Source organism: Patagioenas fasciata, chromosome 5 (assembly GCF_037038585.1).
Source record: "Patagioenas fasciata isolate bPatFas1 chromosome 5, bPatFas1.hap1, whole genome shotgun sequence".
Lineage (NCBI taxonomy): Eukaryota > Metazoa > Chordata > Aves > Columbiformes > Columbidae > Patagioenas > Patagioenas fasciata.
In genome coordinates this window covers 64,703,146-64,715,916 of record NC_092524.1, presented here as the reverse complement: position 1 = coordinate 64,715,916, position 12,771 = coordinate 64,703,146, and the positions used below count along the sequence as shown (strand labels likewise).

The 12,771-nt window shown below is 40.0% G+C and overlaps 1 protein-coding gene across 1 annotated transcript; it reads left to right on the top strand.

The window, feature by feature from the left end:
• The first annotated feature begins 267 nt into the window (after positions 1-267).
• Positions 268-11,452, top strand: SNAPC1 (small nuclear RNA activating complex polypeptide 1). The gene is made up of 10 exons (XM_065840156.2): positions 268-437; positions 1,039-1,198; positions 2,638-2,778; positions 3,235-3,339; positions 4,319-4,477; positions 4,920-4,994; positions 5,656-5,718; positions 6,681-6,816; positions 9,020-9,103; positions 10,943-11,452. Exons 1-10 carry the CDS (start codon positions 274-276, stop codon positions 10,975-10,977), a joined length of 1,122 nt encoding a protein of 373 aa, XP_065696228.2. The 5' UTR covers positions 268-273; the 3' UTR covers positions 10,978-11,452.
• Positions 11,453-12,771: the final 1,319 nt, after the last annotated feature.

Genomic DNA, 12,771 nt, shown 5'->3' with positions numbered 1-12,771 from the left:
CTCGGGCTGCGCCCCGGGGCTGTCCGAGGGGCGCGCTGGCCGAAGTGGCTTCTGTGTTTGCGGACCGGGCTCGCCCGCCACGGCGTGGGGCAGCAGGGAGAACCGCTACCCCGGCAGGCAGAACGAAATGCCCCCACCTCCCCGGCCGTTCTCCGGCACGGAGACCAGGTCTACCCCGCTCCCGCACTGAGGAGGCGGGACTGCACCTCCCGGCAGCGCGCATGCGCGAGGAGCCGCGCAGGCGCCCCTCGGGCTGTTGCGGGGCAGCTGCGCATGCGCGCAGCGGCGCGGCACGGGCAGGGCGGCGGGATGAGCGCGGTGCCGGGGTTGCAGGCGGACTGCGAGGAGCTGCTCGGCGCGTTCCGGGAGGCCGACACCGTCCGCTTCGAGCGCTTCGCCGAGCTGTGGCGGGAGCGCCGCTTCCACACCGTCTTCTAGTGAGTGAGGGGCCCCCGGCCCGCCCGCTTCTTCAGCGACCCGGGTCCGGCTGTCCCTTCGCGTCCCTTCCCCCACTCCCCGCCTCAGGGAGCCCATCTTCCCCCTTCCAAAGCCCGTAGGTCCCCGCTACTCAGCTCGCACCGTGGTGGCACAGGGGACCTCGAAGGGGGTGTCGATGTGAGCCGGCCTGTCCTTCAGGCACAGGCTTGGGGAAGGAAAGGTTTGTCTGGCGTGTGGGTAAATGGCAATGAAGCATCAGCCCCTGTGTGATGCTGGAAAATAGTGATTTTGTTTATTTTGTGCATTAGTAACGCCTGTGATTTGAACACTGATACCTCAAGGAGCTTGATACAATCCCAATGAAGTAGAAAACATGATTTGTCGGACGTAGCATTTTTCACTTTAGATCTGGTTTAATACAGAGAATTTAATACAGTACTGTGAGAACCGAAGGTCTGGCCGTCCTTGAAGACTTCTCAGGACTTGGGCCCTATGATAATGTTTTAAAATACCTAAAGCTTGTTTCTGCATTACAGATTTTCTAAAGCCTACACTTTTATATTTACTTGCTTTAATGTTCTTCCTTTCTGTTTACTCTAGTGGTAGAATAAGAGCTTTGGAGAGGAATAAGCTCACAAAGAAGACTTTAGAAGTGGCACAGCAGTACTTCTTGCCCCCGTACACTTTCCAGATTCGAGTTGGTGCTCTGTACCTTTTGTACGGGCTCTATAGTACACAACTTTGCCAGCCAAAACAAAAGGTAATTGTTCTTGAGGTTTAATTCTCAGGAGATACTAGACGTAAGATTTATGTTATATGTCTGTCTGTCATCCTAAATAGGTAGAGCATATCTTCTCACATTTTTAAAATCAAAAGATTTATAACCAGAGGGTCCCTTTGGAAAAGGCATCCTTCCAAACACCTTTTGGCTTGAGAACTTACGTGGTGGTGATGAAAATATTGCTTATGCCTCCTAAAATGTAGCTGTGGCCTCAGAAATCTTGTTTGCCAGATAGGAAGCTCTTCTCTGGTCAGAGGTGAAGAAGAGTAGCTTTCAAAATGTGATCACAGAACATGCTCAGCAGCTGTGTGGAGAACTGCATTACAGCCCCCTGTTAACCAGAAGTGAAGGTGGAAACTAAATAGGTTGAGAGGCTGAGTGCCTACACATTGTGCCTCCTTGCTGCTTTTGGGATGGAAAACCAGTATATAAAGGAGTTGGAAAGTCAGTATAAGAAGTGTTTTACTAGGAAACTGTGTGTTGTGTGCATATATATGCACAAAGTCCAAATTCTTTAAATAAGAACCTGAAGTTTAGGTAGTCTACAATGATGCTGTTGCATCTCTTAACTTTGGAGAAGTCCATATCTTTTTATGGAGAAGAATTTAGGCAGTTTAAAACCACTGCTATATAGCAGCTGTTGGAGAGTACGGGAGTTATCAAAGAAGCTAGCTCAGGTAGAAGAAATGAAATGGACAAAGTAAATGTGAGAGGAGGGAAAGCAAGAAATAAGGGAGAGATACTTTTATGAGCATTTTGCTAGCAGCAAATCTGGATACAAGTATTGTTTAACTAATCACTTAGTGAATGGGAGTCTCCTAGTGCATATCGCTTTTCAGACACTTCAGAATGTGAAGAATTAACTTTTTCAAATGTCAAAGAGAACTTGTGTTTCTTTTCAAAGAAAGCTGCAGTGAGAGTATTTGTAGCATGGAGGGTGTTGATCTCTTCTCCCAAGTAGGAAGTGAGGAAATGGCCTCAAGTTGCGCCGGGGGAGGTTTAGACTGAATATTAGGAAAAAATTCTTCCTGGAAAGGGTTGTCAGGCATTGGAACAGGCTGCCCAGGGCAGTGGTGGAGTCATCGTCCCTGGAGGGGTTTAAAAGGTGTTTAGACGAGGTTCTTAGGGACATGGTTTAGTGCTGGAGTTAGGTTATGGTTGGACTTGATGATCCTGAGGGTCTCTTGCAACTGAAATGATTCTATGATTTAACAGTATAATAAACTTATCTGCATACAATTTTGATAGTAATAACAAATGTTACAGTAGGAACCTTTCTGTAGTCCTGTGATTGTATGACATGTTACATTCTAAACATACAAGTATTGTGTATAGTATAACATGACCCCAAATGAATTAATTTTTATTTGTTGAAATATGCAGGTTGGTATAGCAATATGTAACTGGTTTTTTTGCAGATCAGAGTTGCACTCAAGGATTGGCCTGAAATCCATAAATTTCAACAGGATCTGATAGACTCTCAGCATTATGATGCAGCGTACATCTTCAGGACACTGCGACTTGCCAGAGCATTCCATTTCACAGCAATGCCAAAGCTTGTGAGTTATTACATTAATGACTTACTGTTTTTAGTAAAATACCTCCAGCTTTCAGTGACTGACAGTTCAGCAGCACTCATGTTTACATTTCAACACCGCCTCAAAGCTAAACTAATGTCTTACTTTCTGTAGCTAGGTATGCGACGTAAAGCTTAGAGCATGTTTGCATGTAGCATGCTTCTCACCTGAAAGTATTTTTTTTCAGTATCTAATGTTCTTATTAGATTTGAGCTGTGTCTTAATTTGCAGAAGTGTCATACTCTTGAGTCTGGGTGCTAGATTGAATTATTGATTAGGCAATAATTTTTGAAAAGTCCTGAATCTGAGCACTTGACAATAAAACTGCATGCTATTGTGGATGAGGTGGTTTTATGCATCTCTGGATTGTTGGATATGCAGCAAGAATTTTCAAAAGGAGGTGCTATTTAAGTTACAAAGCGTTATCTCTTGCTTTAGTTGAACTACAGAACTAAGAAGAAGTTTCAGGAAAGTGAATGCAAAGAAGAATTTAAGGACCCCAGTAACAGAGTAAACAGCCTCATAACCAACGATGTTTTGGAGGTACAGTAATTTTTAAACTACAAGTTAATCGCTAAAGGTTTTTTTGTGTTGTGTTGTTTTCCTTCCTCTGTTGTCCAAGAGCTATAACTTATGTAATTAGCACAGTCTTGTGGTTTGTAAGTCTTCTTACGGAATGCAGACTAGGGTAATAATTGGTAATTTTATTGAACTCAGGAATGCAGAATTTACTTCGGAAGAACTGTTAGTACTTTTTTTCAATGCTGAAATATGCTTTAATATTTTGTGGGTTTGTCTCAGTAAGATGTAAAAGGAGAAGAGTATAAATGGCTGTCACTTAGGCAGAGAAAAATGGAAAATAGGGGTGAGGGGAAGCATGTTTGCTTTGATGGGTCTGCAGATTACAGCTGGAGGCTTGATACTTGTGATAGTACGAAATTACTTGTCTGCAAACTTACAGCCTTCTCTAAGCTTTATTTCTCCTTTTAAAACTCTGGTTTTTTTTAATATGTGGTATGTTTATTGAAAGTGGAGTAATTTGAGCTGGTTATAGGTCCTTATATTGCTCATTATGACTCAGTAGTAGATCTTCATTTACAGGTTTTTCCATTTGCTGCTAGCAAATATGTATTGTCAGTAAGGTTGACTACAGTGGTACAAAAATTAGTAATCTATGAAACGACAGGGTGAGAAGACTTGCTTCCTCCAAAGAGGTGAATGTAGGCCACCAAATCAGAATGAAACCTCTGTGAACCTCAGTGTCACTGGGATTTTCTTCTTAGTTTAATGCGAGATACTTTTTCTGCTTTTGTTGATTTGGTGGGCTGATGGGACAGTGCTAGGTAGCAGTACTGCTAGGCTCCCCAAAACTGAACTGATCTAAACACATTCTATTTCTAACGCTCCTCCTAGTTCCATAGTCTCCTTAGAATGGTTTGTATAACCCTTGTTTGTTCATTAAGGACTAGAATTGCTTTACTGCTGGATTTTTTTCCTGAAAAGAGTATCTCTCTTATTTTAGGAACTAATGAATGTTCATGACCACTATCAGAAAATGAAGTGTGTCATTTCGGCTGACAAATCCCAGCCAGACAAGGCGCTGAGCTTGATAAAAGATGATTTTGTAGTTACTCTCAAAGACATAACTTTGGAACATCAGGAATGGCAGCAGAAGAGAATGGTAGGTAATATCCATCTTTGTGCTGTGTGAACATGCAAGAACTATCTGTCTTGTTGTGATTAGCTCCAAACTTTGTAAATCTCAGACTTAAGTAAAAGGATCTGTAACACTAAAGACATGGAATGAGTAAAACCTCAGGCAGATTCATAGTGTGAGGAGAAGGACATGAACTTGTGTGTGGTGCTGCCTCTCTGATAACAGAAGTGACTGCTGAGAGGTGGGCCCTGGAGTGTGTGACTTAGAGGCAGTATCAGAATGACCATAAGAAATACATCTGTGACACTTATTTGTGGGTCATGGAAAGGCCATAGTGTAAAATCGATGAAGAAAATGTGGATATGTGTAAATGTTTGGTTTATTTTTCACAATTCTTGGATTTTAGCTGCCTTGTATATGGCAGACACTTGAAAAAATTATTTTATGTGGATTTTTTTTTTTGCAGAAATTGTTCATAAATGCTAAAGAAACTGATGAAATAACAAACAAAAAGGAAGAAAGGACTTTCCTAGAATCAGAGGTAAGAAAAATGAACTAGTTTTCTATGTTGCATCAGCCAAATCCCATTACTTTATTGATTTCAGATCACAGGCTAAGCAGCATCTGTCAAGGCTTGATAGTGTCAAAGTAAGTTCCAGGAATAGCTAGTGGGGCTGGTTTGCTTTGTTTGTTTGGGTTTGCTTTGTTTTGGTTTTAAATCACATTGTTTTCTGTTAAGCTCAGAGCATTCACTGCTGTGATAGCTCTTCGATGCTTGTAATAAAAAGTCTCTTTCAGGTAAGGAGGGGAAACAACTGTATTTTCTTGGCCAAACATTTATGGTTCCTGTTTGAGTTTCAACTAAATATAATATTCTTTTTTATGCTACAAAACTATTTCATCTTGTACTTCTCCGCGTATTTCAACCTTGAATTTGAGTAAGATGTGAGGTTTCAAATTTGGTTTTCTTCTCCTGGGCTTTGTGAGAGTGAAGGCAACCAAAATTGTGGTCTGACTTTTAAATGAAATTTTCACTTTTTTTTTTTTTCTTTATGTAACAGTTTGGTGGCATTCTAATTATAGAACTAATTATAGAATTACAGCTGTGTGATGTTGCTCAGGTGGTTGATGTGATACATCATTTCAGTACTGCTATAATAGGATATGGAAACTGTTTCTGACTGATCTCTGTTTCTTTGCAGGGTTCTGAAAGAGCCAGTGCACTGGCTAGAATCAAATACAGGTCTTACTCGGCAGTTGTTGAGGTAGGTATAAAATATGGTGATAGGGATGCATTTATTTTTAAAGAATACTTTTAAGTACCATTTTATTGTAAATGCTGGATCAGAAAGGAATGAGTTAAAATTGCACTCTATAATTCAATCTTTGTGTGGTCTGTGTTTTCTGACACATTGGGGAAACCTGAAGCTCTTATTTTCTTGTTAGATATATGGAAACAGCATACATATGGTCTATGCTTGCGGGGCTTTAATTTACAAGGTATTTTTGAATGTCTGTGCTCCATTTAAGTAGATGGAATTTTAAGTAGATGGAATAAAAGTACTTGTGAGGTTAATTGCTCAAATTCCTTGAAGCTTAGGTATGGAATCTCTGAAGATGCTTGCGAAAATGGAACTTAGGGGTTTAAAGCTACTTGGAAGATCTTGGAAAAATTGTTTCAATAAGTACTACTTTGAACATATTGTTCATTTATGGCAGGCCTGTGAGAAACATCACAACTTTCCTTGTTTATTAGAATCTCTTATTTGAAAAATGCATTGTTAAATGAAACAGAGCCCTGGAATGTCCAGCAGTCCAGACTTGTGAATATGCAGTGATATCATTTTCTAGGCACAGAAGCAAAATATGACAGTGAGAAGGCTTTATGGTGCAGCAGTTTTCGTAAGTGCTCCTTTTGCTTGTGCACCTCAGCGTGCAACACAGTGTAGGTTGACGCCAACAGAGAATGGTTTGAAAATAAATGAATGTTTCATTACCTGATTTTTATGTGGAACACTTATTAAATCATACAAGCGCATCGTCCTGTTAAAACTGAAGAGCAGTAACCAGTGGGAATCCTCCTTCTCCTTCCATCCCCTTTCCATCCTGACATGGAAGTTCATACTTTGGTCTTTGCTCATTTGTGAAGTGCAGGGTGACATACAGCAATACCTGGCTGTAGAAGTTTAGCTTTTTTATATCATTCGTATGTATGTTTGGGTTCTAGGCTTCCAAATCCAGAAGACATCGTCAAGTAAAATTAGAATCATCTGAATCAGGATCCAGTTATGGGAAATCTCCAAGTAAAAAAACCAGTAGGAGACCACAGCCAACAAGGAGAAGAGGTTCTTTGGAAATCAAAGGTATTTCTCCATTGCATTCATGAACCTGGAGATACTGTAAAAGTTTATCCATTGCTTTGCTAGATGAGGCAGCTGGGTTAAGTTTTACTGTTGATCAGTGGAGGTAGAAGATTAAAGAAAAGTGTCATAATTGAACCTTTCTGTCTGTTTTCCACTGTCTGGTCAGGTAGAAAGACAACATGAGTGCATACAGTTTATTATAATCTGAAGTCTCATACACAGTCCTGCTTATTTTTCTCTGGAAAGGTGTGACCTTGGAAAAGCACATTCTGTTGGCAGTGTCTTAATTTTTCCTATTGCCATATAGCAAACATACTGGAGATAAAGATATGAGTCTATTTCTTCTTCTGACAGATAGATTCTACTTTTGAAGCTGTATCTTTTTGATGAAATTCAACCTGATAATTTTAGTATTTTGTACAATCTTAATGAAATCCAAAGTAAACCTTGCCTGTTTCTATTCTGATCCTGAGCTCTTGAAGGAATATCCTCCAGTATTTCTGAAGCAAAAATGCTACGGATATCTTAATGACAACGATTGCTCCGTAAGACCTAGTACCTGCACTATCACATCAGTCACTCTCCTTCCATCTGATATTTGTTATTTATTTTGTGCTTTTGTTACTGAAATTTTAAATACTTCCACGTGAATACAAATACGTTTTCAACAACTCAGGTAGTTTCGAAACTCTTTTCAAATTGTTTCCTTAATCTCGATATTGCTATTATTCCATTATAACAGTTCTAGATTTGTTTAGTTTATAGCTAGACTTTTCCTGTCTTAACAGAAGTGGTTTTTTATACCATTGTGACTTGGTTTTTTGTGGTTCTGTTCTGTAATTCTGCTTTATTTCTCCTGAACATGATAAATTTAGCTAGGAATAAAAACAATTTTAAGGAGCAAACTTTTTTAAAGCAGGTACAGAGTACTTATGCCCAGACTTTGGGACCTTTTTTCTTACTTTGTAATGCGCCCTGGAAGGAAATACCTTTAACTGCTTGTAATTGATATCCTTCTGCTTTATCTACACTGATAGAAGCATTGGGATGTCCCTGTATGTGCTTTGTGAAGGCCATTGCTTAGTGTGGTCAGAAAGAGACTTCAAACTTTTAACAAGCAATATCATGGAATATTATATCTCCCCTTGAATGCTGTGGAGAGGATAGAATTTTGTGGGTGATAAAAACAGCTGCCTACAGAGCAAAAATGCATATAGAGAGAAAAGTACAAACAGAACGTAACGGAGTGAGGATATGGTGAATGTTTTTAAAAGTAAGAAAATTGAACTGAGAACTCCTTTCTCCCTCAGAACCGAAGTTTTTCCAAAAATTGGCTTACCTGATCCAAAGCTGCTAAGTTAATATCTTTTTCACTTATTTTACTTGTGAAGTTTGCTGATAGCATGATGCTGAGACCAAGAATTTAAAGGATTAGCCTTTTCTATGGGTTCTTGTTGTATGGTGTCATCACTTATGTTAAAAGATTCTGAAAGAGATCAAGTCTCAGAACTTGAGGACTGACTCATCTTGATGTGTGATAAGTGTGAGACCTGGTGTGAGATCAAAAGAGGAGGTGAGGAAGGTGAGGGACATCAGGTGTTTCATGGCTCTGGAGAGATCCTGTCTGGTCTTGCTGACCTTTGGCATAGTTAATTGGCATAGTTAATTATTTCACTGTCATAGCATTTATGTCATCTGGCTTGGTGCAATTTTACTTTCTAGGTATTTGCACATCTCTGCTTATGCATCTTTTTTTTTGAAGACACTTTTTCTTAATGCATGTTGTTTTGAAGACAAGGATTTATTTCAGAGTTCCAAACTCTGTTTTCTGATTTACTCAGCTTCTGCTGGAAAAAAACTTACTGAGAAAATTAATCCCTCTCGAGAGGTGAGCGTTAGGCAATGTTGCTTTTGCTTCCCTTAAAAACAGTAGGTGAAGTGTTGAAGAGGAATAAGGACTTTTTGAATTATCTCTGGACTGAGTTGCTGATTAGTGCCCTTTAAATTTGTAGTGTTAATTGCTTGTGATTTGAAGGTATCTTTAGTGAGCTGTATGAAGGCACTGTGAAACAGGTGTTTCTACACAGCTTTTGACTAGAAAATCAAGAGCAGGAGATGAATAATCTTTTAAATGATGGACCAGAAATGTAGAAGCAAAAAGGAAAAAAGCTGACTTTTCCTAAAAAAGCCCATCTATCTGCAGATGAAGCACACGTGGCAAAGGAAACTGTTACTCGGCACATCGGCATGCCTGTAATCACGGAAGAAGATAACTCCGATGAAGAAGGTATGGTGTTTGAAATTCTAACAGACCCGTGAATTGTTGTTCTGTGATGCTGTGTTTTTCTGAAACTAAAGTTGGTATTTGGGACCACATGTTGCTGCCTTGCAAAAGCTGGGTTACTTTGTAGCCTGTAAATTGTTGCATGCAAATTGAAGCTTTGCTCTGAGACTTTGTTATGAGCACACACCTGATGGCAGAATCCTGCGAGTCATGTGTTTTCTACATAGATTTGATTATAGCGTGTTCAGAGTTAAAATTGGTCTAGTGAAAAGGAGACTTATTCTTCTGTAATACAAATCTGGCTTGAGGAGCTTCAATGTGTAGGGAAAAGTGATTTTTCAGTTGTTCTGCTTACAGAAGCTTGTAGCTCTGGGAACTTAACGTAACCTGAACGCAGCCCTTGCTGCCTTCGCCTTTGTGGATGTGAGGGGACACAGAGGTTTCCCTCCAGCCTTAGTTTCAGCTGGGCAGTGCTTCAAGGACTAATTTCCAGTAGATACGGACAGTCATAGTGTCCTCTGCTGTCTTAGAAGTTGTCTGGTATAGGTGGGGTAGGATTCTAGGATCCACAGCAGAAGAGTGGATGACTTTGCTATTGCTCATTACTGGAAATAATGTAATTTTAATTTGGAAACAATGGTGAAGCAGGTTTCTCAAGGCATCATCAAATGTGTGAATATATATATAGGAGGAATATATACATATAGTAGGAATTGAGATGTTAGATGATCTTGAACTGCTCTGCAACTCAGAAGCTCCAAGGTCTGTTCTCAGTATTGCTTGAGGAGCAATACTAAGCACCATGGAACAGGCATTGTACAAAGAAAATTGCATCTTCTTTGTCTTGAACCTTATTTAGCTGTGCTCTGGGAGGAGCTGCATTGCTGCCATGTCCCAAACACAGGAGAGGAGTTGGCCAGGTGAAGGTGTGATTTCCACCAGCAGTTCCTAGCTGGTCTAATTCTGACGGGTCTTGCTTATGTAGTGGAAGGCAGACTTGATACCAGAGGTCCTGGTTTTTAGCCTGAAAATCAGGATTTAATTAGGTTGCTTAAAAGGGGGAGTAAAGAGTAAAGTCCAACGTCTGGAAAGCTTTAATGACATAGATGTGTGTGAGGAATATGTATCTCTCGGAGTTAATTTACTATCCAAAACTGAATGTGATGGAAGTATATTTCATACAAGGGAGCATAATAACTACTAAAATACACTTGTAGTGAGGTAGCATATGTGTATTTGCTCTCTTTAAAAGAAAAAGCACACCTTGTAGTACTGAAATGACATTATATTCTCTGATCACCTTAGTTATAGACAATGTAAATTCATTCAATTTAAAATAGTTAGATTGAAGCCACAATGATGCATTTAATATTGTACTTTATTTACTCACTTCAGGCTGTTGTGGACAAAAAAAATCTTTCTAAATTGGGAATATTATCCATTTATCAGAATTGACCAGCAAATTCTGAAGCATTAAAAATACTCCTAAGCAATCTGGTTTTGTATTTTTTGCTTAATTTTGTGAGCATTCCATGTATCAAATTCACAACAAAATCTTAGAGGTGTTCAAGAGAAGCGGAAAGCTCTCAAGTTTTATTAAGTTTTGAAGCACAGTATTTTGTTCACCGATGGAATTTTAATATTTTGAATGATAGTGTGTTATAGAATCTAGAAAGGTGGTTTTTTTCATATTTTAAACCATGTGGAGAGGGATTGGGAGGGGATCTCAAGAGCTCATCTAATTAATTTCCTTTGCTGGCAGAGTTAATTCTACTTAAGTCAGTCTTGTGAGGGAAGATAGGTTGAAAAGCTTGTCAGAAAAATCTCTTTATTTCCTTTCAGGAGTATCTCTCCCCAAGAGGAAAAGAAGATGTTAGTGACTCCAGTTGGAGAAGCACTAATGTGAATTTTAAGGACAAAATGTAACATGTCAGATGTGACACCAAGTGCTTGTTCTGGATGCCTTTGAACGTACAACAAGAAGTGGCCAGGACCAGAACTACAGGTGACACTGGGATACTGGTAGTGACTGGTTACCTGACCTGTCCCATGCTGCAGCACCTGCTGCCTTTATTCAGCTGGCGGATGCTTCTTGTGGGACACACAGTTGCTGTGCCCGGTCTGAGATAGAAAGAAGATGGTCGCTCGTTGTGTTTAGTTTGCACAGTGTGAGTTATCACTTGCAACTCATGCTGGTCGGCAACAATGCTTTTAACTGAGACTCTTAAAAGAACAGCTCACAAAATATTTGCCTGTATGAGACGCGTTTGGAATCTTTTACCTCTGAACGTAAAGTAAGGGTTACTAACTGTTTAAAATTAGTACAATAAATTATTTTTCACAGTTTACGTACTCCATTTTCTAATGTGCAATGTCAGCAGTGTTTATCACAGCTTCATCCCACAGGTGTGGGAAATGAATGTGGTGACAAGCCTTTTATTGTACTGTTGCCAGCAGATCTGGTATTATTATATATTCAAATGAAGACATATAATGTGCATTAAATTCTCCAGATGACCCTAAGCTGTTCAAGGACAAGACTAGAATTCAAAATGATTGTTATATAAACTGTGGAGGTGATGTGGAAGAAGTGGGTGTGGAAATAAACGTGAAGCTCAGCCCTAGGTCCAGGTACAAAATGCAGAAATCATTGCTAGGCAACAGTGCTGCAGGAAAAGCAAACAGAGCGAGAATGTAAGCTGGACTATTTTCTGTAAACAATAACAAGCACCAGAATTGATGTCATTGCTCAGTCCTGTGAGGCTGTAGCCTTAAACACCCCCTTCTGACCGCAACAACTCAATAAAACTGTGGGTAGTTGTTCTCCTGGGTGTTTTCTCCAGTTGATTGTAGCTGTACTACCAAGAAAGGCCAAAGGAGTGGAGTTGTCATCTCCTACAAAATAGGAATGTGAAAGTTTTTTGAATTCAAAAGGGGCCTAAAGTGAGTGAATTAGTTTGCTAGTGTGACTATCAAAGGCCAAAGGCATTAAGTGCCCTTACCTAAAGAAGAAACAGTAAGTGGAAATATAAATGATTTGAATATAAAATAGGCCTGTACTAAGCACGTTAGTTGTTAAGTAGGAATGGGCCCAAATGACAAACAGGTAAGACTGCAAAAATTAATAAGCACCAGCGTTTCACTCAAAACCTTGTTAATGGGAAAAGAGGAAACACTACAATGAAGCGTAAACCTCACTGTGTAATAGACTGAACAACTGAATACTCTGTTACCAGCACAAACTCATTCTGCACATTTCTGCTCCTCACTTTTTGATAAGCTGACACAAGAGACAAAGAGACTGCATAACGAAAACTTAACTAGAATTTTGGTCAGTATTGTCTGCTCATTTTAATACAGGGTGATACCGCACCTGCCAGTGCTGTCAGTCCTGCTGCTGCTGTGGGTCCGCAGGCTGACACAGCAGCTGTCCCGTGTGGTGGGCAGCAGTGTAGGTGCAATAGGGGGGTGATTTGGAGATGGTGTGCAGTGGAGTACTTGAATCTCTTCTTGGGAAAGCCCTGGATGGCTAAAAACGAGATGGAGAGTTCTTTCTAGCAGATATTGGGAATACAGCTTCAAATTCATCATTTTTTATGTGTGTCTGCACTTCAGAAGCTGCTTGAGGATGAACTTCCAGCCCCATCCTCTTCTGCTGTTTCCAGGCACCG